This window comes from Polistes fuscatus, unplaced genomic scaffold (genome assembly GCF_010416935.1).
Source record: "Polistes fuscatus isolate 324 unplaced genomic scaffold, CU_Pfus_HIC Scaffold17, whole genome shotgun sequence".
Classification (NCBI taxonomy): Eukaryota; Metazoa; Arthropoda; class Insecta; order Hymenoptera; family Vespidae; genus Polistes; species Polistes fuscatus.
Window position 1 is genome coordinate 2,139,371 of NW_025113075.1, and position 22,627 is coordinate 2,161,997.

Sequence of the window (22,627 nt, forward strand, 5' to 3'; positions counted from 1 at the left end):
TAATAGTATTGACCGTCAGGAACCTTAATATAAAGTATTATGGACGTAACGTAAAAAATTTATAAATCCACTATTACCGACGATCGGTGTTGTAAAAGTAGAAAACTACAATTACACACTGTCGATATTTTGTCTGTCGATAAAAACCAACTTTTACCGTCGTCGGTAAATTATCACGGGAACATTACCGACCGAGAATAAAATCAAACGACGTTTTAAATATTGTACGAAAAGTTTCGTAAAAATCGATCAACCAACGATACTCGATTACGTTATTAACGGAGAATAAAGGAAAAAAATAAGAAAATGAAATAGGAAAGAGGAAGAACAGGAACAAAAAAGAATAGAATTAAAAATCCGCGAGAGGGATGGTGACGGAAGAGGATAATACCGATCGTAGATAATTTGAACGTAGGAATAAAAGCTTAGTGTAATCGCCAATCGGTGCGCTATCGTCGCTCATGATTTCCGAAAAGCCACGAGCTAGCAGCAGCAGCCCATACAACCGCCATATTGTGTTACTTTCGCGAAGTGGCAAGGAAAAACATTGTGATCACGTGGCGAGAATTTTTCCTATATCAAAAGAACGATTACGGAAGAATCGAAGAAGCTTTACGAATCGTTCGAATATCATTATCGTGATCGTTGTGTTAAAAATAATATACCACACTTATCGTTAAACTTCGCGAAGATTTTTAATAAAGAAAAAAGAAAAGAAGACCGGTAAGTATAGTATTATCGGTGGTGGAAGGAAAGAGAGAAAAAGAGAAAGGGAGTGGGGAGGGGAGAGAGAGAGAAAGAGACAGAAATAGAGAAATCGTAGGCTGCCACGCGGTTCGAAGTATCGTGTCCGGTATTCTAACCGTCACTAATCCACCTTCTTTTGTTACGTTTTAAATTCAAAAATTTGTTCCATATCACTTTAAGCGATTACTCATTTGTCATACAATTTTTCATTGAAGTTATTTTCATATTAATTCTTTCATAGTCATCGAGATACATCAATCAGAAAACGGCTACCGTTTCCCGTTCCGGCCGGAGGCATGAGCTTTATCTCTATCTCTCTCTCTCTCTCTTTCTCTCTCTTTCATCCTTTCTCTTTCTTTCTATCATTTCTCAATATGGACACTAGTAAACTATTCTCTAGTACGATATAATTCTATATATATATATATATATATATATATTACATTTTATTGAATAAATATGTATCATTCTCTCTCTCTCTCTCTCTAAAATTATTTTATAACATCGATCTGATTGGTTGATGTTGCTGTTGTTGTAATGTTTTTGTCTAGCTTCAAAAAAAAAATATATATATATATACACGTAAATAAGAGGTAGAATTAGCATATTAGAAGAAGAAGATGGTGTTCTATAATCCGAAACTTTAATAGTACGGTATGTAAGACGCTGAGTGAACGACATCTGGAAATAGCGTGTGTATCCGTAGAACGTTCTATGGCCTGTTAAACTCTTCCCTTTCCCTTCTCTCGTGTCTTGATTCGTGGTGGTTGTGTGTGAACAATTCACCACCAACACCAACACCCAATTCCAACATTACCAACACTTGGGCACGACTACTACTCTCTCAATAACGATTGGGTACAACAAGATTGTGTTGGACGACCCTAAATACCCTTATGGTCTTGAAACCTTATCCTTTTAATTTTATTTTTATTAAACAATAGATATGTAATAAATTTTTGATAACTATTTTTCCCATACATTTTTTATTTTTTTTGTTATTCTTTATCTATTTATCATAATTTTCTTTTTTTATTTTTTAGGAGAGGGAAATATGAATTTCCTATACTTTATTATCATTGTATACTTAGTTTATCATAGTACGTGATATATACAAAGTTAACGCGATGTGAACTCACCGTAATAATCGATCTTATCATTTATAATAGTAAGCAAAAGTATTTCCCTTCAGTTGGTACTAATTTATTTCCTTAAAAATATTCTGTAATCAAAGATATAACGTCACTAATTTTTATTATTTATTCCAATATTTTTGTTTTGCATCGTTATTTTTCTTCCCTATCAATTAACGTTACATCCAAATAAACAAATATAATTTTAACGAATAATATTTCAGTTTTAATAATACGCAAAAATAATACGCAGTTTTTCTTTTTATCTTCGACATATTATTTCTTCTAGGATTTCGTCGCAATACATTTTCCTATTTTACGTTAACCATTATTATTGTAATATTTATTTTAATTGTTTGTTTAATCATCGACACGATAACTCGTCAAATATTGTTTGTTTCTTTATTTTATTGTTTTTTGCTTTTTACCGTGCGGTAATAAAGACAAGAAAATAAAAATGGCGTCGTTCAAGATGGCGTAAACGTTTGCATTAGAGTCATACGCGTATAAATTTGTTAATTATAAATTGTATCGAACCAAAGGAGGATTGATTCGTCTTATCGACGAAACGGGACCAGTTTTAGATTTTTCAAACGGTACTCTAGTTTTTTTTATATCTTTTTGTTTCCTTTTTTTTTCTCTGGTGTCCTCCCTTCTCTCGTATAACGGGTGTCTTCCAACGTATTCGAAGATAAAAGATATATCTCTTGAACTATATTATCCGATGTTTGATTTGTCAAACTTCATGGGAATGATTGATTTTCATATTTTATAATTTTGCTTTTCTACAAAATTACAAAACGATATTTTATATTTTGATTAATGATTTACGATAAATAAAAATATTGTTTATGTTATTTTTAAACGATCAAAAAAAAGTCAAGTAAATATAATTAATATAATATATATATATAAAAACGTGTATTCGAATTATTATAAACACTCATAGTGATTCATTAATAATTTAATTACTTTAAACGCGTGTGAGAATACGACACGTAAACATGATTCATTCCTAACCTTTTTTTATCTTTTGGCCAAATGTCGTGATTGTATGGAAAAGACCAATTGGAATGACTTTAGCAATTATATTTATCACCCTTATCTTATTTACTTTGCCACTGTAAAGTTGAAATAATGCAATTTTGTTATGCATCAAAAGAAATAGAAGAAGAAAAAGAAGTAAAGGGACTGGGGGGACTGGGGAGGGAGGAAAAAATAATCGTAAAATTCGATTCTCTTTTATTAGTTTCTTTTTTTCTTCGTCGATCAAAATACTTGTTTGTTGAAACAAGTTTTCCTTTTTTAATTGTTTTCTTTTTTTTTAAATTATTATTATTGTCCACTCATATCGCAGTTGTTGTTCGTACGTATTCGGCAATGGCTCACGGTTACTTCATCGGGTTTCTCGTGTGCACCTTCGACATTCCAAGAGCACGTTGAACTTCGTACCTTGCATACATATGTCCTGCTTGTATAACGAGCCACACAATCTGTGTAAATTCTGTTCATAGATTATTATCAATCTTTCAATTTGAACCTTTCCTTCTTCGTGTAGATATTTTTTGTCGTTAAAGGTTGTTTGTTGTTATTGGAGATACATTTGTTTATTTTTTCCTTTAACTTTCTCCAAATACACACACGCACATACACATACACACAGACAAACACACGTTTGCGTATGCATTATCTCGTAAAAACTTTTCCAAAAAAATTATCAAATTAAGGTTCAACGTGTTTAGATTATCCTTATCGATTTGTATAATATTTAATCCTATAATAGTCATCCGAATTATTGAATTATGGTTGCTAAACTCCCTAGATCCCAAAGCGATGATAGAAAACTGAAGAAGACCCAATAATGTTTTATCTCCGGGGTGATGGTAAAAGGAAGTTGCAATGAAGCAACCAAGTTCGAAGTGAAACGACCAATCCCGTCCCTTTTTTCTTTACCTACCTTCGAAGGGACCGGAGGAACGAACGAACGAACGAACCATCGGTCGCTTACCGGTTTCGTTTCGATTCTATTTTTTTTGTATTCCATGGCTCCTTCTCCTTTACGTCGAACAATATACCGCAAGAAAGCATCCCCCTCTTAAAGCAACATCACCTTGACCAATCTCTTCTCTTACCTTTCGAAAGCTCACCTGCAAGTAACAAGGCCAATTAAGCTCAGTCCACCTCTCCCCACCCCACCCCACATACACGCATTTTCTTTATATTTTTAAATCTTTTTTTAGTTATTATTTTTTCAGAGGGTGGGTGGGAGGTTCTTTCACTGTTCAAAAGTTGCCTTTTCTCGATCAATCGCGAATTTGTTAAACAAATGTTTAACGTTGATATTAAAAATCATGTTTTCGGGTGTGTTCTGTATGTTAAATTACTAATTTATTTATTTATTTATTTATTTTTATTGTCAATGCAGTAGGGTGTTTTTTATTGGTTTCTTATTTTCTTTTTCTTTCTTTTTCTTTTTTTGTTTCTTTCTTATCGATTGTACGTGCGAAAAATAATTTGTTATATTATACACGTGCAAAGTTTGCGTAGTATTATTTATTATGAATTCTTTAAGCTTCTTCTTTAATCGTGACAATACATTCAAGAAGAAGCGTGTTTCATGAATGAACGTAAAGAAATCTTCGCATGTATGCACACGTGTACGCTCGAGTACACACGAGCGTATCTTACAGGTGACTCGAATCAATCGAGAATTTGTTTTTTTTAATTCGATTATAAACGGTAATTCATTGTTCAATTAATTAAAACACGTTGATATACGATTATTTGATTTATACGCAAATAAAATATAATCTTGGTAAATATAAAACAATTAAAATACAAAAAATATATATATATATATATATATCTTTTATTATTTATTTGTTTTATTTATTTATTTATTTATTTATTTATTTTTTCTTACGCCCAAAGTATTTATCAAATGTTTTCATGAAAATTGAGGAAATATCTCAGCTGATAATCTAATATAAATTACATCGTTTAACCGATATCAGTTAACGACTTAAAAAGTGTTTAAAATGTAATTATAGATAATTTAAATAATCATTACGTCGAGATAATCAATATACCTTTTTCTTTATCTCTTAATGAGAAAAATATCATTTTACATAGAAATGACTTTCACAATTAATTGTAAATGTATACCGAAAAAACAAACGTACACTTTAAAGGAACGTGTTAATGATCATATTTATTTTTTGAGAAATTTAGATTATTATTTATACGTTTATTAATATTCTTTTGTGTTTTGTTTTTTTTTTCTCTTTTTTTTCATTTATATTTAAGAAACAAAATGAGATAATATTATATTAGAAATCATTGTAAACGTAAAGTACAACTGTAGTATATCACAGGTGAGTTGTATTTTAATACAATTACCTAATCGTCGTTTTAGGTTTCATATTATTTCACGAACGAAACCAAACCGAAATTGAATATCGATATTCGTTGGACTATTACCTTTCTAATTCTTTAATCTAACGTACTTTATTAGTTAGATGCCCCTTTTTTTTTTTTTCATCATCTAATATTACTTTGAGCGCCCACACAAATGTCTCGTATATCATCGGTAATAATAGTTTTTAATTTTTCTTATCGATTTTATGAGATATATAAATGCTTAAATTATCCTATTTTTTTTTTTGTAACAATAACTTGAACGTTTGTTTGAAGAAAGAAGAAAAAGAAATATATATATATATATACATTTTTCTGTTTATTTTTGATTTGCATTACATTGGATAAATCCGAGGGAAAGAAAAAAAATTCCTAAGATTTCTAAATTCCTAAGATTTTAGAATTTTCTCTCGAAAGAATTCTAATCCTGCTGTTTCTTTCATTCCTTTCTTTCTTTTCAAGAAAAGTCCTTTTCTTAAAATACAATAGAATTGAGCCTGAACGATACAATCCATTTCCTTAAAAAGAGAAATTTTTCTAATTTCGTTTCCATCGTACGAAACTTTTCCTTATTTTGTTCGATTTTGTTTAAATTAAATTATATAAATAAATAAAATAGGAATAAAAGTATATATTCTCAAATTGTAAAATCACTGTAAAAAAAAAGAAGTAAAATAAAATAAAATAAAATAAAATAATATAATATAATATAATATAATATTAAAAAATATATATATATATAAAACATATCTTTTTAAAAATATCGTGTATAAATTATAATCATTAAATATAAATAATTAAACGAACCTAAAATTAGCACATAAAATTTTCTTCCCTTATTTTATTTCATTTATTTAAATAACATTCTATTAATTTCATTGACACACAAGAAAATACTTAATAAAATTATATTTTAAAATTGCATATATCATATACATAAAATAAATAAATATTAAAATAAAAAAAACAATATACACACATATATATATACAATAACAATTCGACGGATGTTGTATTATTCATCAGCTTTTCGTTTCCTTTTTTCGGAATATAGAAAGGAAGTGTAAAAAGAACGTGGTAGGTTCCGGAAATTTGGGGACATTTTTCTTAGGGTTGGTACTAGAGGTGGCAAAATAACTTTTGATGTTTCCTAAAAGTTTAAGTAGGAAGAATTAGGGGGTTGGGAATGAGAGTGGGGATAGATAACTCACCATTCGTCTTTAAAATATAATTCAACAGGGTATTGGTCGAATATTTGGTAAAATCGAAATAGTGGAAGGGAATTGAGCTCGAAATGCCGCTACGATCGAACTTGTTCCGTTGTGAACGTCCCTTAATGTTCTTCGCGCATGCGCACAAGCCCTTCCCCTTCCCCTTTTCACTCTACCTCATTTCACCTATCCGCAATCTTCGAGCAATATAACCACGTGTATTGGAAAATCCGTTCAGTCTTGTGGTATACCTTCAAACGATAGCGTTCTCTTACGTCTTCCATCTGTTCTTTCACAAATCATTCCAAATTTTTTAAACAAAAATTTACGATACCCCTCGTCCGACTAACGAGCAGTTCTTACTTTTTTCTTGTTTCTTCTTCGATAGATTCTTTTCTCATTAATTTGATTTTTCAGTTAAAAAAACGTGATATTTGGTAACATTAGTTTCAATTTCTCGCGGTATCTTCGAAAAAAAAAAGAAAAGTTCTTATTGTATCGTATTTTTTTTTTCTTCCTGTATTACCGGTGTGCGCGGTTTTTTTTTATATCATAATATTCGTATCATCCCCCCACGTGTTTCATCGTCGCAAGATATTTATTTTAAATTTCATTGTAATTCGGTTTCGCATCTTCGTAATCATCTCGTTTTAATTAAAATCATATATCGTTTTTAGTTTTTATTTGTGTGTTTTACATTAATTTTAAATTGTGCCAGTGAAGAAACATTGTTATTAATCATCATGGATCTCTTGGTAAGTTTATACTGCTGTTACTACAAAATATGGCCAAACAGCATAAGCGTCTGTTCTCCCTTATTTCTAGAAACTTGTTTCCTCCTGTTTCTTTCTATGTAATACACGCACGCACATACACACACACACCCATTTATATTCTTTTCATCCCTCGTCCTTTTTCTCGGAACATTCCCCAAGATTTTCTACCGGAAAGAAGGAAAATGGTAGAATATAGGTTAAGATTTCCAAACCGATCTGTGTTATGACAAATTTATTCTTTTTTTTCTTTTTTTCTTCTTATATTTTGTTTTTTTTATTTTCAATCGTTGATCATAATTTTCTTTTCTTATTTTTCGTCTATCATTCGATCGTTCGCAATTTCATGAAATTTTCCTTAGAAATATTTAAAGAAAAAGAACACGTTGCTTTTTATACATTCAACTTCGAGATATTATTCTCACGAAATTCTATATTAATCTTTTATCTCCATCTAATCGATTTCTATAATTATCTTAACTACTCGATCGATAAGTTTTAACGAATTTCATTGGATAAAGATAAATAAATTATTGTATTTATATTATGTAAGACGGATTCAAGTTTTAATGTTACAATTGTTTACTTTGATGCATTTTTCTCGTGCTTTTTTTTTCTTTTTTTTTTTTCGTTTTCTTTTCTATTTCTATGAATATAATATTATTTTTTCTTTTTTTAATTTATTTTAATTATTTTTCTACCCCCTATGAAATTATAATAACAGTAACGAATTCTTGAACTATAGATAAAAGAAATTTTTTACTTTCTCTCAAAGTATTCTGTTCGAACTGTGAATAGTCATCCTATTTTATTGTCAAATCTATTTTTCTTTTCTTTCTAACGTTTCTACCTGCGATCCCTTAAGGCAAGATTTTTCCTTTGTAATCCTTGAATCCTTGGACCTTTTACTCCCACATCCCCTCTCCCCTCTCCCCTTTTCTTTTTCATCTTTCGGCACTCGTGTTAGGTAGAAAAAAAAGTTTCTAACGTTTCGTATACTAAAACATGGAATATATTATAACAGTAGGTTTAAAAATTATTTTTACGAATAATTTTATTTATCTATTTATTTATTCTTTTTTTTTTTTAGTTATATTTTTAGTTTTTACATGGTAACGCGTAATTTAATTTTACGCGCGCTTTTCTATTCCTCTATCTCTCTCTCTCCTTCTCTCTCTCTTTCTTTCTTTCTTTTTTTCTTTTTCTTTTCTGTCGTATGTGGACAAATTTTAAGAAATAAGAGAGCTTTTGAAATTGGAATAACTTCGTTTTAGAATCGTCATTTTATAAAAAAAGAACTCGTATAAAAAAAGAAAAAAGAAAATATGCAATTCTGCTTTTGTGAATAATATCATCGTGGAACGAAAACGGGCGCCTTTTAAAACCGGAAATAATGCTTACTACTACGAGGCTTGCCATATAAAATGGCGTGAATATTCAAAATGAAAAACAACGTGCTCGCTTTTGACTCGATTCAAATTTCTTCGATATTTCGTATATTTTTTAACAATATGATTCAATTATTACGCCAATTGTAATTGTTAATAAACTTTTTACAATTTTTTAATAAGAAAAATATTTTATCAATTCGATAATTATTAATTTTGTTCTGTATTTTTTGTCTCTTTTTTATTTCAGATTAACGAAACTGTTATCAATAGTTTTTACCGTGGATTTGAAATATGTCATCCACACATTATCAGATTATAAAGTGGAGCTTTCCGGCTGTTGCTTTGATTGTTGGTCTTTTCTGGTACAAGCGAAGACGCGCAGACAGAGCTGATCCTGGTGGAATAAACACATCAAATGTGTTAGAGACCATCGATAAATTAAAAGATAGTTCTTCGAGAGAGAACGTTAATCTTTCTGATTCTGGTATTAATGCCAATGATTTTTACTCGAGTTTACATGCTCAGAGTATAGAAGAACCAATTAGTAATTGTAAAGAAGTTAGCGAGCAACAAGTAGATATTTCAACAATGTTGTCAGCATCATCAGCGTTACCTGTTTTGATGCCGGTGGCAAGTTCTTTAAAAGAAATTCATCCTTGGTACGAGAGTGTTGAAAATATCTGTCATAATGAAGTATCACACGAAAACCATCCTGATGCTAGCAACTTTCAAATGACAGCCGGAAATATGGACACTACTAATTATTACAATGATGTAGCTAATAACAGCGAAGAGGTGCAAAATGTATATGTAAATAATAGCAATATAGAACAGAATAATACCCAATTACCATCACCTTCCATGGATAAGCAAAATGAGATTAATCATACATCAGATTTAAATGAACAAACGGAACAGCTTCAAAATTATCCGCCAGAGGAAGAAAATAAAAATCAAACTCAATCATTGTCGGAAAGAGATTCGGCAAATTACAGTCCAGTTTCTGGCGTCTTAGAAGGAAGCGTTACGGATGAAGCTAGAAGCGAAGGAAGTACGGACAGTGGAAAAGGTGAATATTTATTTGTACGCTGTGAACAAACTTTAACACAACTCTTATATGATCAGATCTGTTATGTTTAATATTTATACGTTTTCAGGTGGAAGTATAGAAGGACAAATAAAAGAAGACTCCATGCAGTATCTGTACGAGTTTGCTATTCGCAATGATTTAGTGGGTAAACTTATAGGTCGCAATGGTTCGTTCTTAAATAATATTCGTACTAAAGCTGGAGTCTACATTGTCGTCAAACGTTATCCTATGTCAATGAATGAAAAGATTTGTGCTATCCAAGGTTCTAACAATGGCATTAGTATTGCTTTGGATATTATAAGGCGAAAATTTCCGGAGAAAAAATATCCTGATTTAACGCTTCAGCAAATTATACCTATGACGGTGGTAGGAGAAATAATTCCTGTAATTCCTGTGATAAAGGAATTATCTTTAATCGAAGCACTGAATAACGATGTTTCGGTGTGTTACGTGATTAAACCAAACAGATTCTTTGTACACATTCCTACGCACCCAACGCATCCTATGTTACGAAAATTAGATACAGACATGGCCGAATTATACAATTCTACGATACCACCTATGCCAGATAAAGTATCAAGTAAATTGACAATTATTCTTTATAAAATCAACATAGTTCATATGTTATCTAATATCTTATTTGAAATCCAAATTATTTTTAATACTCGAATATTACTCTCAACAGAGGGAATGGTACTTGCTGCTCCCGTGGATGATGGTAAATGGGCCAGAGTATATGTTGTGGATCCTGATTCTCGTGGCGAAACTAATTTAGTACGACTAGTTGATCATGGCGGTTATCGTACTTATCCCAATTGTAGACTGAGACAAATAAGGACAGATTTTCTCTCTCTACCTTTCCAAGCGATCGAAGTATTCCTCGCTAATATAAAACCGAAAAATGGTAAGTATTAATGTTTATATTAATATTTACTTACAATTATTATTTGGATTTATTTTTTAATTTTGTATGATTTTACCAGGTGAGTGGCATCCGGACTCGTTGAATATCTTCGAGCAAATAGTTACAGGACGTGTAGGACTGGCACAAATCGTAGCCTATATTAATACACAAGTGCACATAAATCTGTTTTTCAATATTGGCAAACATGGGGTATATATATACATATATATATAATTTTTTTTATTTATTAATATTAATATAATCGATTAAATATAATTAATCATATGAATCCTATTTAAAGAAAATGTTGATTACATTTTATTTGTGTTTCTTTTCAGATAATTTCCGTTGCCGATGAGTTAATAGCGCGCGAATACGCGGAACCTGTATCTTGGGAGTGCCTGATATCTAGCGGAAATACAGAGGTATCTTTATAGAAAACACTTAAATAAATTATTTATGAAGCATACACTTGCTAAGAAGCGTGTATGACAGAGACATATGTGAATTTTGTGATCGTGTTTGATTGTCTGTGTGAATGAAATTAATTAATAAGTTAAATTTACGGGAAAACGTTATTTTTAAGTTTCAACATCTTTATATGTAATAACATTTTTGTTTCTTTTTTCATACATACTTAAACAATGGTATGAAACTTTTGTGTTTAATCTGACATGAGTATCCTTTCATGATCAGCAGAGACGATACTGAATCAACAATTTTAATACTCTATTATCTAACATTTAAATAATCGATTAAAATCTTATAGCATTTCAATGCGAACAAAAATTATGATTAATAATTACCGAAATGATGGTCGCGAATGCACGTCGAATTATATATATATATATATATATATATTCATAGTAAATAAATTTTTTATATCCAGCGGTAATAAAATAAATAGATGAAAAAACAATCTCAACAAAATTGTATGCTAGAAAAATTGCGAATTAAAAGTCGATTAGAGAACTAGACTTAAAAAAGAATTATCTACGAATTATCTTTCAGTAAATTAATTATTGCATACGATTCTGATTGGGGTCATTTTTTTCTCGTATGAAAATCTATGATTAATAATTAAATGCAATCGTATTACCATACGTTTCATCGTTGCTATTATATTTATCGTTGAAAAAAGTTTTATACGTAAAACTTAGTCCATTTGTATTATATACAAGAATACTAAAATACTATGACAGACACTGTAGAGAAAAATAGAGAATGTTTCTAAGAAAACAGTTTCATGCTTAACTATCCGTTACATTTCGAAATTTTCAAATTTATAAGGACGCTGCGATAAATAATACACTGTCAAGATTGTTCACGTTATTTGCTTTATTTGATATGGGTTGATTCTAATATCATCTTATTTGTATATAGTGTAAACATTATTATGTCTTCATATATAAGAGAAAGAAAAAAAAAGTTAACAAAAAATAATAATAATATTTATAATGTATCTACATAATAATTAAATGACTGATACATGTCTGTGCTAGATATCAGCATGTCAGGGGCATGACTAAATCGGAAAATACTAGTTAACTTATTCATTTTTATATATTTTCAACCGCACATACAAGTGACATTTTGTGCTATTCTACAAATGTATATATATACATACATACATACATACGCATATAAGAAAAGAAAAAAAAACAAGAACAGACAATTTCGATAATTCATTATAATCCGATGATGACTTAAATTATTTATTTCTTTCTTTTTTTTGGGGAGTTTCCAAAAAAGTAATATATTATGCAACTTTTATATTTAGATATAAAAGATTATTATGCTAGTTAAAAAAAGAAATCCCATATTTATTGGAACATGGTGATTTCATTGTCTCATAATTTGTTTGCTTTTCTTTTTTAATACCGATAATATTATATACTTATATAAGTAAAAAAAAAATATTTCAAATTAAATGTCGTCTCATTAAGAGATTATGTTGTTTAAAAACATTGTATTACTTTCATTGCAATATTAAAATTAATCACTGTGTTTATTCTAAGCGAATTGCAATTTGTGATTGTATAATTTTTTTTCTATTTACTTCTTCTTCGCTAATTGAAATATTCATTAATGAAAATGTTTAAGTCGTAATTGTGAAAATGATTAAACATGCATAATAAAAAAAAAATATATATATATATAATAAAAAAAAAAGAATAGTTGGTCGAAAATTTTAATTGTTATAACAAATACAACATTTTTTGCCATGAAAATTTAAGTTTAAATTAATTCTTTTTCATTTACGCATATACGAATATATATATATTACATTATTATAATTAGTCTCTTTGTATTCTAACATGTATTATGAAATGGACTATTGCAGTAAAAGGTCTGTATTGAACAAAAGAAAATCATAAGAAAAAAGGAAAAAAATAAGAATAAAAGGAAATTGAAAAAAAGTGGAAAAACAAATTTAAAAAAGAAATTATACAAATCACTTATACATACTGTAACTTTTGTACTCGAGCTGGGCAGCTAACGATTTTTTCAGACTGTTATATGTTATAATAATAATATTAATACAAAATCTTGTTAATATAAACTTACAAAAATATATAATGGAAATATTTTTCTAATAATATATAATTAGAGATACACTTCCTGCTCAATTGTTTGTATTGCATTATACACTCATTACATGATTGAGCATCGAACTAAAAATTAATCATATAACATTTTCATTATAATAAGTTCCATTAATTCGAGATTTGGTACTCGGTTTAATAATCGTGTTATTTTTCTTTTTCATTCCTTTTCTTTTTTTCTTTTTGTTCCATGTAAATATGTCTTAAAAATTTACATTTATGATTAGAAATTTTAATCAAATGTACATATTTATCATAGTTAAACGCATCGTCCTATTGAAAACTATTCATCAAATCTTCATTTATCATTACCAAATAAATGAAGAAAGAGAGAAAATCATTTTGTATATAATTCAATGTAATATCTTAAATATTTTGTTTTTATTAAAGCTGGATCATTTTCAATCTAAATTTTGCTTATTACTTATGCGTACACATTTATATTTTTTCATTATAATAGTATCATTATAATCTAATTGCAATATCATTATTATGCAATTAGTATTTTTACTTTGAATGTTTATATTATCATTCAAAGAATTTTTATAAAATTAATACATTCAAAGCAGGCAACGTAGTCCTATAATAATCAAAATTATTTAGCTAAATAATATCATTAACAAATGTATTTCTATTTTCTAATTCGGTTTCTTATAAATTGCCTATTGTTAGGATTTAATATAACTTTAAATATAACTTTTGGTTCTTTCAAAAGTATCAGCTTAATAATTCTTATTATGAATTATTATATATTATATATCTTATCTTTATTATACATTAATATGAGTAGATTATTTTTTAAAGGAAAGTTTAAACGATCTATTAACTATTTTCTAGATTAGCGTTTTTTAAATTTTTTCAACCGCGAACCGTTACTTTTTACGCGGCTTTTTAATTGGTCAATGAAAAATCTAGTTATAAATTTAAAAATCGATCTAATTAAACTTCAAAATTAACGCGCATTACTATATAAATTTAAATAATTTTCGAATAATATGTACAGCAATTAGCAAAGTTTATGTTGCACTTAGTTGGATTAGTTTTTTTATAAGCTATAAGACTGCGCAGTGAAAATATGTACTTCTATTTAAAAAGCAATACGATGACATTGATATTTCAAAGATAATTACCTAAAGAAAAAATTCGATCCTTTGCATCTTATTGGTTTCTTCGAATAGAATTTTTTTTTCTTCCTCTGATATTTTTCTTTACCGTACGAGATAAGCGACTTAAGTCAAGCGACTTATATAAGTTAAGCGACTTAAGACTTATTCAAGGTGGTCCAGTTAGGTAAAAGATCTTGTATATATATATATATTTTATATATACACACACACACACAGATAAAATAAATTGAAGAATTATAAAATATATGTAAAAAAACACAACTGAAACGATGTGAGAAATTTGTTTTAAATTAATTTTTAATTACATTATTTTCTACACCAGGTCGCTGAAGTCGCTAGTAGGTGTTTAGTTATTTAAGTGATGATGATTGTTCTAGTTAAAGTACGAACAAAAAATAGGTTAATAAATAATATTTAATATAACATACTTTCAAGAGAACCGTTATTTTTAGACAATAAAAAGGTAAGTCTGTAGTTTCTAATTAAAACACGTATGCTATTATTGTATTTATTAAAAAATTAATCTAAGAGGTTATCCCGAATTATTTATTATAACGCAAACAAATGATTACATATTGATTCTGTTTTTAGTATTATCACGAGTCGTAATGAATTTCATGAGTATTATTATTGGAAATATTGGAAATACTCAAAATACTGATCTTTTGTTTAATTTCAACAATCTGTAATTTCAAAATTGAAAGTGGAAATTTTGTCAACTGTGGACGTGGTAAAAAATTAATAACACTTTTAAGCAAATAATGTTTGTATATATATATTTTTTTACTTTTACTTCTTATTGATTATATTTATCGTACAGATATCAATGTTATTCTGTTCTTATTTTTCTGTCTTTCACGTGAAGGATATTATTAATTTTATGCCATATTATAGGAGGGAAATTAAATAAAAAATCGAGGATTATTCCACATGACTGGTTTATGGAACATATATATACCCATGTTTGCTTCTTTCAAAAGCAGTTTGGAATGGTCCTGCGTAGAGGCAACAATATTCGAAATTTCAACTTTTTCTTACCAATTTTAATAAGTGCGTGTGCTATTCCAACATCAATGATGTTTTGGTCGATAAATGTTCTCTATTCAATTCTATCATCGAATACTGACAATTACAATAATGAAGGTACTTTATATTTTAATTTTCTCTCCATTTATAATACGAATAACATTTTATTCATATAAAAAATATTTTGTTATAGAGTTCTCGCAAATGATCCCACCATGGAGATGGTTGGCTTCTGTTATAATTCCATTGTTATTCATGTTTTGGGGATTAAGAAAAAAGAGCATGAATTTAAATGGAGCTATAGCTGGTAATAAGTTATACATTAGACATTAATTACTTCTACTGCGATTTAATGTGCATAATTAATTGTGTGCTAATGTCGATGCTATATTTATTAATCATTTTATAAATCTATTATTACAGGAATGGTGGTAGGTTTTATAATGACGCTGACCAACTTATGTCATTTAGTATCTCTAGCGACCTTTTTTGTTACTGGATCTAAGGCAACTAAATTTCGTTCCAATATAAAAAAGAAGCAAGAAAGAGATTTTAAGGAAGGTGGACAGAGGACATGGACTCAAGTAGTTTGTAACGCGGGAGTGGCTACTCATTTAGCTTTGTTATATCTTTTGGATGTAGGATGCGGGGAACGTCCCATAGATTTTGATAAATATTATAGAAGTTCGTGGTTATCTATAGGAATATTAGGTAAATTAATATTTCCTTTTGATTAATTCATTATAAGTTTTAGATGTTTCATTTAAATTCATTCGCTTTGTATTGCAGCATCTTTTGCTTGTTGCAACGGGGATACGTGGGCTTCGGAATTTGGTACGGTAGTTGGTACCGGTGATCCATTTTTAATTACAACAAGAAAACGAGTACCTCGTGGTAAGTAAATGAAATATTTTTTAAAATATTCAAAGTCATACGTATCTATATAAATGGATGGATTATATTTTAAGGAACAAATGGGGGAGTATCGTGGTTTGGTCTGTTGTTTTCTACTTTTGGTGGACTAACCGTAGGCTTGACCTCTTATCTCACTATATTGTACACAGTTGATACAGTTGCACTTGAGTTAGCAGCACCACAATGGCCTGTTATTGTCATATGTGGAATGGCAGGGTTGATCGGTAGTTTAATAGATTCTATATTAGGAGCAACATTACAATATTCAGGTACTAAGCATAAAATAATGCTTATTATTACAATTAATATCCAACATATTTACAAGCTAATATATTGGAAATATTTCTATAGGCATAGACGAAGAAGGATTTATAGTTACAAAGCCAGGGAAAGGAGTTAAACATATCAGTGGTAAACAATTATTGGATAATCATTGCGTCAATCTTGTGTCGACTATTATCATAGCTCTCACCTTACCCAAAGTAGCTAATTTAATTTGGCCGTGAGATGGTAAGTCACATCACTGAGTTGTTATTTAATTCTTTCATTTTTATTATTTCGATACACTTGAATTTTTAATATACTTCATAAGTATATATATATATATATCTTTCATAAGTATATATACTAAGTATATATATATATATATATATATATATATATATATATATATAGATCAAATTAATTTATTTAACTTTATTATACAATGATTATATACACAATACGTTGTTTTAATTACAGATTATGTCATTTAGAAATGTGTTCCTTCTATGCTATAGTAATAGCTTATATGATTATATTATATTTAAATATAATACTAAACTTAGAGAGAAAATAATAATATTTTTAAATAGCTTTACTTATATTAAATAATTTGTAACTTTTGATAACGTGTCTATACATTCCAATAAATGTAAAATGTAACATGTATCTCGCATGTTAATATGTCGATTTACATTTTATTATTATGTGATCATGATTATTATTATTATTATTATTAATATTATTATTATTATTATAACGTGCAGCTTTTATATACAAATTTTATCTTAGAAGATTATAAGATAGATAAATTCTATGTAACTTAAAAAGAAAATGAAAGAAAATGCAATAATTTTAGGGATATATTGTTGAAAAGAAAAAATCATTGTTAAAAATCTCGTATTATGAGTGTAAATATAAAAAATATATGGCATCTCTTTTTAAAAAAGGAAACGTTCTATCGCGATAAATGGAAAATATGTGTTTGTTGTTGTTTTTTTTTTTAATTATTAGTATGCCCAAGGCAAAACTGAATATAGTTTTTATAATTTTTTCCATAAATGGTAAAAGACAGATAAGAAAATGACTACAAATTTTAATATTATTTTTCAAAGATATATATATATGTAATATGTAGAGACGAGTATTTACATAGAATAATATACATTGTTAATTATTTCGTTCTTAACGATTCAAATACGAATCGTCCATGCAAAAAGGCCTCGTATGAACGTTTACAGACCCCATATAGGAGTTGTACCATTCATCGATGATATGCATGTGCGAACGTAAATTATAATTTATATTAAACTATATTTGCTTCAAAGTATTTGTATAAATTATAAAGTAATCCGAGATGGCGTATTATTTATTATTTTTATTATTATTTATTATTCTAACATATTATTTTTTCTCTCTTGTATCTTTCTCATTGAAATATATATTACAAATATTACTACGATTTTTAACGTTTTTAGCATTTAAGATCGATCATAGATTTTCGTTGAATAATAATACAGAAATTTATCGTAAATATATCAGATAAGATAATTTTTTTAAATATACATATGTATGTATACATGCGTGTGTGTGTATATATATATACATTGTACATAAACGTGTTATAATTACGAGGATTATAGAACGAAATAAATAAAAATTATTTAACACGTTGATTGCCAAGTAACCCAGAAAGATCGATAAATATTGTTTAAAATTTCGTTGAAATGTTCAAATGTGCAAGTGGTGATAAGGGGGTTTATATTTGTTTTAGGTTGATAAAAGAAACTATACGACGAGCATAAGTATAAACGTGTCGTGTTGGTTTGACTAATGTTGCAAAGGGTGAATTTTGACTCCCAGGTGTAACACGTGACGATCAATATGTTAAATACGTTCCTATGATTCTCGATAATTATTCGTAGGACACATTTATGCATAAAATTTTGATATAGTTTAATTAGTTAATATATGTATATATATTTTTTTTTTTCCTTTTTTTAATTCGAATGATAATATTGCGTATGAAAAATTTAATTACAGATAAAACTATAAATATATATATATAGGTTTTATTTTTAAATGCATCGATAAAATAAATAAGATAAAATATTTGATTTAAGTACGAATGTATTATCGCAAAGATGATGATTGATCGAGATATGCTTTTCTAAAAATAATTGTGATTGCTATTTGAATTATGTAATATATAATATCGATAATAATATATGTTAAATTTAATAAAATATCTATATAAGTAAAGGAGAGATTGATATATATATGTATATAATGGTAGCTACGTCGATGTAATTAGATTTTTTAATCAGGTACAGAATATATTGTTTAAATTATTTTCTCATTATTTTCATAATCATATAGCAGATGACAAAAGAGGGGTGGGTGGGTGGTAGGTTTTCAAAGTTTCACGAGGCTGCTCATTTAATGTAAAAAGAACTGATCAATTTCACAGGCTTTATTATTAATTATTATTAATTATTTATTATAATTATTATTCTAATTCGCGCGATTAAAGAAAATTACTCGATACGATGTAAAACAGAATAATAATTATTCTATTTTTCAAATAATATATATTGGCTTTTATGCTAATACACGATTATAATTAACAAACAAACGCGAATATCCAATATCAACTTTTTCTCGTCTATTATTTAAAATAACAAATTTAATATCTCTCTCTCTCTCTCTCACGAAGACTTTGATTAATTGTAATAAAAACTAATTAACAAATTGAGATACTTCGTTGAGTGTATGTAGAAATGCAGAAAAAAACGCAACGTAGTGTTGTTCTACGTAGAATTTCTTTTCTTATATTATTTCAAAATAATGCGTTAAAACTTAACAACAGTTATTTCATAAATTTCATACTATCTTCCAACACGAGATATAATTATTCGAATATAATATTATTAAATTTCAACTAAAAGAATTTTCTAATAATTTATAATACACAATAAATTATATATATATATACAAAGATTTAAGAAAAAAAAAACGTTTATAAAACGAATTTTTTTCTCGTAAAAATTTCGATTAAAATTCATGAAAATTTAATCCTTTCATTATTACCAGAATTCACATATGGGTCATCCAATGCAAATGTTCCTCCCTGTATGAATGATTCACCCCGCTCATAGAGGGGTTGTAAAGGTTCTTGCAACGTTGCGTATTACACACCCTTATCAAAAACATTTAACAACGAAAGGATTCAATTTTAATTTAACAATAATTACACGATCTTATACCTTAAATTAACATTTCGTTGAAGTTGCTTGATCCTTTTTTTTTTTATAAATATCGAAAATTAAGTTAAAAAGCCGATATAACTTAATAGCAAAGAAAAACAACAAAAACAAAAATATATATATATATATATAATCCCGCAGTTTATTTTAATGGCAAAAGTAAATTTGATCAAGCAGAAAAAAGAAAACCTACGTTCAATGAATCATATATAATTTTTGTTTTCTTTTAATTAATAATTAAAAAAATGGAATTGTGTGTTGCTTATATCATCCATCAACATTGCGTTTGTCTCGGACTCGTTGATGATTATTGTTGTTGCTGTTGTCGTTTAGTTTGGTTTTAATAAAATATTATTAGCGTCGTGACTGTTACTATTGGCAGTAGTAGTAGTAATAGTAGTTGTTGTAGTAGTAGTAGTATTATTTTCACGACGTGCAACCAATTGCATAGAGCTTTCTTGTTGTTGTTGTTGTTGTTGTTGTTGTCGTCGTTGTCGTTGACGTTGACGTTGATTAAGATTATTATCACCATCACCATCACCATCATCATCATAATTATTTTCTTCTTCGTATTTATCTAATTCAACCGACATCGCGGATTGATAGTCACACCTTCTCCTCTCCCGCCACCGGACCTGCGGTCGAGCGGATAAACTGAAACAGTCAACGTCCCAAAATGGACTCGACTTTGGCACGTTGTGTCATTGGCACGACACGGATTTTTTTTTTCCAATTTTTTCTTCGTTTTTTATCTCCTAATTAGAACCCCCACCCCACCCCCATCCCACCCCTCTTCCTCTTCCTCCACCTTCCTCATACTCTTTTCTTCTTTATTTTGCTTTATCTTTTCCTTCCCCCCTACCCCCCATTCTTTGTTCGATTAAAATTTAAATCAACACACGTTTTTTCAATATTATCAATTACTTTTGTTAGGTTTTCTCGTTAGCTAAAGCTTTATTTTTATCGATCGTTTATTATTCGTGTTAATGAGTAATTATTAATTATTATTATTTAATAGAGAGACGTCCGATCCTTGCTATTTCGTTTATTTATTTGTATGGGAGGGGTGGAGAAAGGTAAGGGGGAAATATTAAAGGGATTCGATAATACTTCGTTCTTATTTGATCCATATTGGAAAATATATTTGACGAAAATAATTAACGTTATACTCGAATTTATACTTTGAACAAATTTTTCTTCCTTACCGTTAAAGATTTGCAATTTATTTAACACGAATAATTAATAATGATAATACGATAACGTTATCAAGTTTATCCGAAAAAAAAAAAAAACAAGAAAAACGTAATTTTGTTCATTTTACACGAATATTATTTTGTTTTCCTTTTTTTTTTAATTCGATTTTTCGTGCAAAGATCAAACGTCTCAACAAGTTGTTTATCATATTATTTAATTTTTCTTCAATAGAAAAGAAACATATTCAATTAATCTATCGTGAATATATTTATTTATTCGATATTAAATGCGAACCTTGCAATCCGGTTCGCGCCATTGACCGTTCGTGCATCGATTACTACTATAAAGCATGCAACATAAATTTGATTAAAAATAAACAATAAAAAAAGGTCGTTGCCTCTTCGGATATTTTATAATTAATTCAATTTCATTCATTCATTCATTCAATTCATTCATTCATTCATTCATTCTTCCTATCTTTTGTTCAAATTAAAATTTATTCACTTTTTAATGTAATTTTTCTTTTTTTTTTTGTTTATAGAAATAATTACATCGAGCAACGATAAGATTCGTAAGCAAAATTTATTATCCCTTTTTTCTTCTTTCTTTTATTTTATTTTATTTTATTTTATTTTATTTTGTATATAAATAATTTTATTTTAATTAAAATCTATTTAAGTTGTAAACCATCGGAGTTTAAATTCATGGGTTAAGGGTAGTAGAAACGATGTTATGAATACTCCTCTCTCTAGCTTTAAGTTTGACTCTCATTGAAATTTGTTGTTTGAGTTCTTGTCGTTTCGCTTTAGGATTTCGTAGTACTATGAGAAGATTTTCGTCCGGTTTAAATTCAATACTTGGTCTCGCAACAATAATACTTTCGATTTACAATAAAGCTTTTTGGGGATTTATAAAGTTTCGAGTGATATTTTGTGGTTTTATTTTGAAACTTGCAAATCCTACAAAGATAGGGTTGACATATTATTCACATTTTGTTATGCACATAAATTGCACCAAGACAACACACACTGCATCTCGTAACAATACTTCGTATATTTCTCTTATATGCACATTTATCGAATTTAGTTACCGTAAAATCCGAACAACGGTAATTTTTTATCACGAATTTTTCCTTCGTGTGTATTATAGTATAATAATATATTATATTATTTAATTATATTTATATTTGTTATGTATATGTATATTATTTTTATATTATTTATTATATATTTATTATATATAATATATCATATTATTTATTTATTATATATTAATATTATTTTTGATTCGAGGAAAAAAATAATAAAAGGGCTGGTTAGTTCATATTTTTCGAAATATCGTGTCGGGACTTTGAAATATTCTTTCTTTCGACAATTTGTAATATATATCCATGACAATTTTTCATAGAAAATATTCTCGTTCTCGCAAACTGTATTACACATCAGTTTATTTCAAAATCAAACGCGTATTCTATATGACGAATTTCTTTTTCTTTTTCTTCTTTTTTATTTTTCCCTATATATTCGAACGATAAATTTATATATTCCGGTTAAATAATTTTTGCAC

General features: G+C 28.1%; 3 protein-coding genes and 2 long non-coding RNA genes across 7 annotated transcripts in view; 3 read left to right on the forward strand and 2 right to left on the reverse strand.

Annotated features, from left to right (window-relative positions):
• Window positions 1-484: 484 nt before the first annotated feature.
• On the forward strand, window positions 485-12,301 carry LOC122515278 (KH domain-containing protein akap-1-like). 2 transcript variants are annotated; one of them, XM_043632575.1, is made up of 6 exons: window positions 485-723; window positions 8,920-9,741; window positions 9,830-10,342; window positions 10,448-10,666; window positions 10,746-10,876; window positions 11,005-12,301. In XM_043632575.1, the coding sequence occupies exons 2-6, from the start codon at window positions 8,964-8,966 to the stop codon at window positions 11,101-11,103; spliced, it is 1,740 nt and encodes a 579-aa protein (XP_043488510.1). In that variant the 5' UTR covers window positions 485-723; window positions 8,920-8,963; the 3' UTR covers window positions 11,104-12,301. The 2 variants fall into 2 exon arrangements, with proteins under 2 accessions (XP_043488510.1, XP_043488511.1); XM_043632576.1 differs by lacking the exon at window positions 485-723 and adding an exon at window positions 7,175-7,263.
• On the reverse strand, window positions 10,593-14,485 carry LOC122515281. Its single transcript, XR_006303243.1, has 3 exons — window positions 14,403-14,485; window positions 10,743-10,821; window positions 10,593-10,645 (listed from the first exon to the last, which is right to left on the reverse strand). It is a non-coding gene; the product is annotated as an uncharacterized LOC122515281 (long non-coding RNA).
• On the forward strand, window positions 14,471-15,385 carry LOC122515280. Of its 2 annotated transcripts, XR_006303242.1 has the most exons (4): window positions 14,471-14,562; window positions 14,722-14,862; window positions 14,991-15,129; window positions 15,294-15,385. It is a non-coding gene; the product is annotated as an uncharacterized LOC122515280 (long non-coding RNA). The 2 variants fall into 2 exon arrangements; XR_006303241.1 differs by lacking the exon at window positions 14,471-14,562 and having other exon boundaries at window positions 14,606-14,862.
• Window positions 15,382-17,579, forward strand: LOC122515279 (transmembrane protein 19). Its single transcript, XM_043632577.1, has 7 exons — window positions 15,382-15,542; window positions 15,619-15,732; window positions 15,849-16,136; window positions 16,215-16,319; window positions 16,394-16,609; window positions 16,692-16,850; window positions 17,082-17,579. The coding sequence occupies exons 1-6, from the start codon at window positions 15,389-15,391 to the stop codon at window positions 16,844-16,846; spliced, it is 1,032 nt and encodes a 343-aa protein (XP_043488512.1). The 5' UTR covers window positions 15,382-15,388; the 3' UTR covers window positions 16,847-16,850; window positions 17,082-17,579.
• A 2,462-nt stretch (window positions 17,580-20,041) lies between these two features.
• Window positions 20,042-22,627, reverse strand: part of LOC122515286 (calcitonin gene-related peptide type 1 receptor-like) — a 63,161-nt gene continuing 60,575 nt past the window's right edge. The window contains exon 12 of the mRNA XM_043632587.1: window positions 20,042-20,502. Within this exon, the coding sequence (XP_043488522.1) occupies window positions 20,197-20,502 (306 nt within the window). The 3' untranslated portion in view covers window positions 20,042-20,196. The remainder of the gene's footprint in view (window positions 20,503-22,627) is intronic.

Bases quoted from the DNA above. Each gene is read 5' to 3' on its own strand.
- LOC122515278 (XM_043632575.1), top strand. From the start codon at position 8,964: ATGTCATCCACACATTATCAGATTATAAAGTGGAGCTTTCCGGCTGTT. The intron at 9,742-9,829 runs GTGAATATTTAT...ATACGTTTTCAG, and splicing joins AAGTACGGACAGTGGAAAAG to GTGGAAGTATAGAAGGACAA. The intron at 10,877-11,004 runs GTATATATATAC...GTTTCTTTTCAG, and splicing joins TCAATATTGGCAAACATGGG to ATAATTTCCGTTGCCGATGA.
- LOC122515279 (XM_043632577.1), top strand. From the start codon at position 15,389: ATGGTCCTGCGTAGAGGCAACAATATTCGAAATTTCAACTTTTTCTTA. The intron at 16,320-16,393 runs GTAAGTAAATGA...TTATATTTTAAG, and splicing joins AAGAAAACGAGTACCTCGTG to GAACAAATGGGGGAGTATCG. The intron at 16,610-16,691 runs GTACTAAGCATA...ATATTTCTATAG, and splicing joins AGCAACATTACAATATTCAG to GCATAGACGAAGAAGGATTT.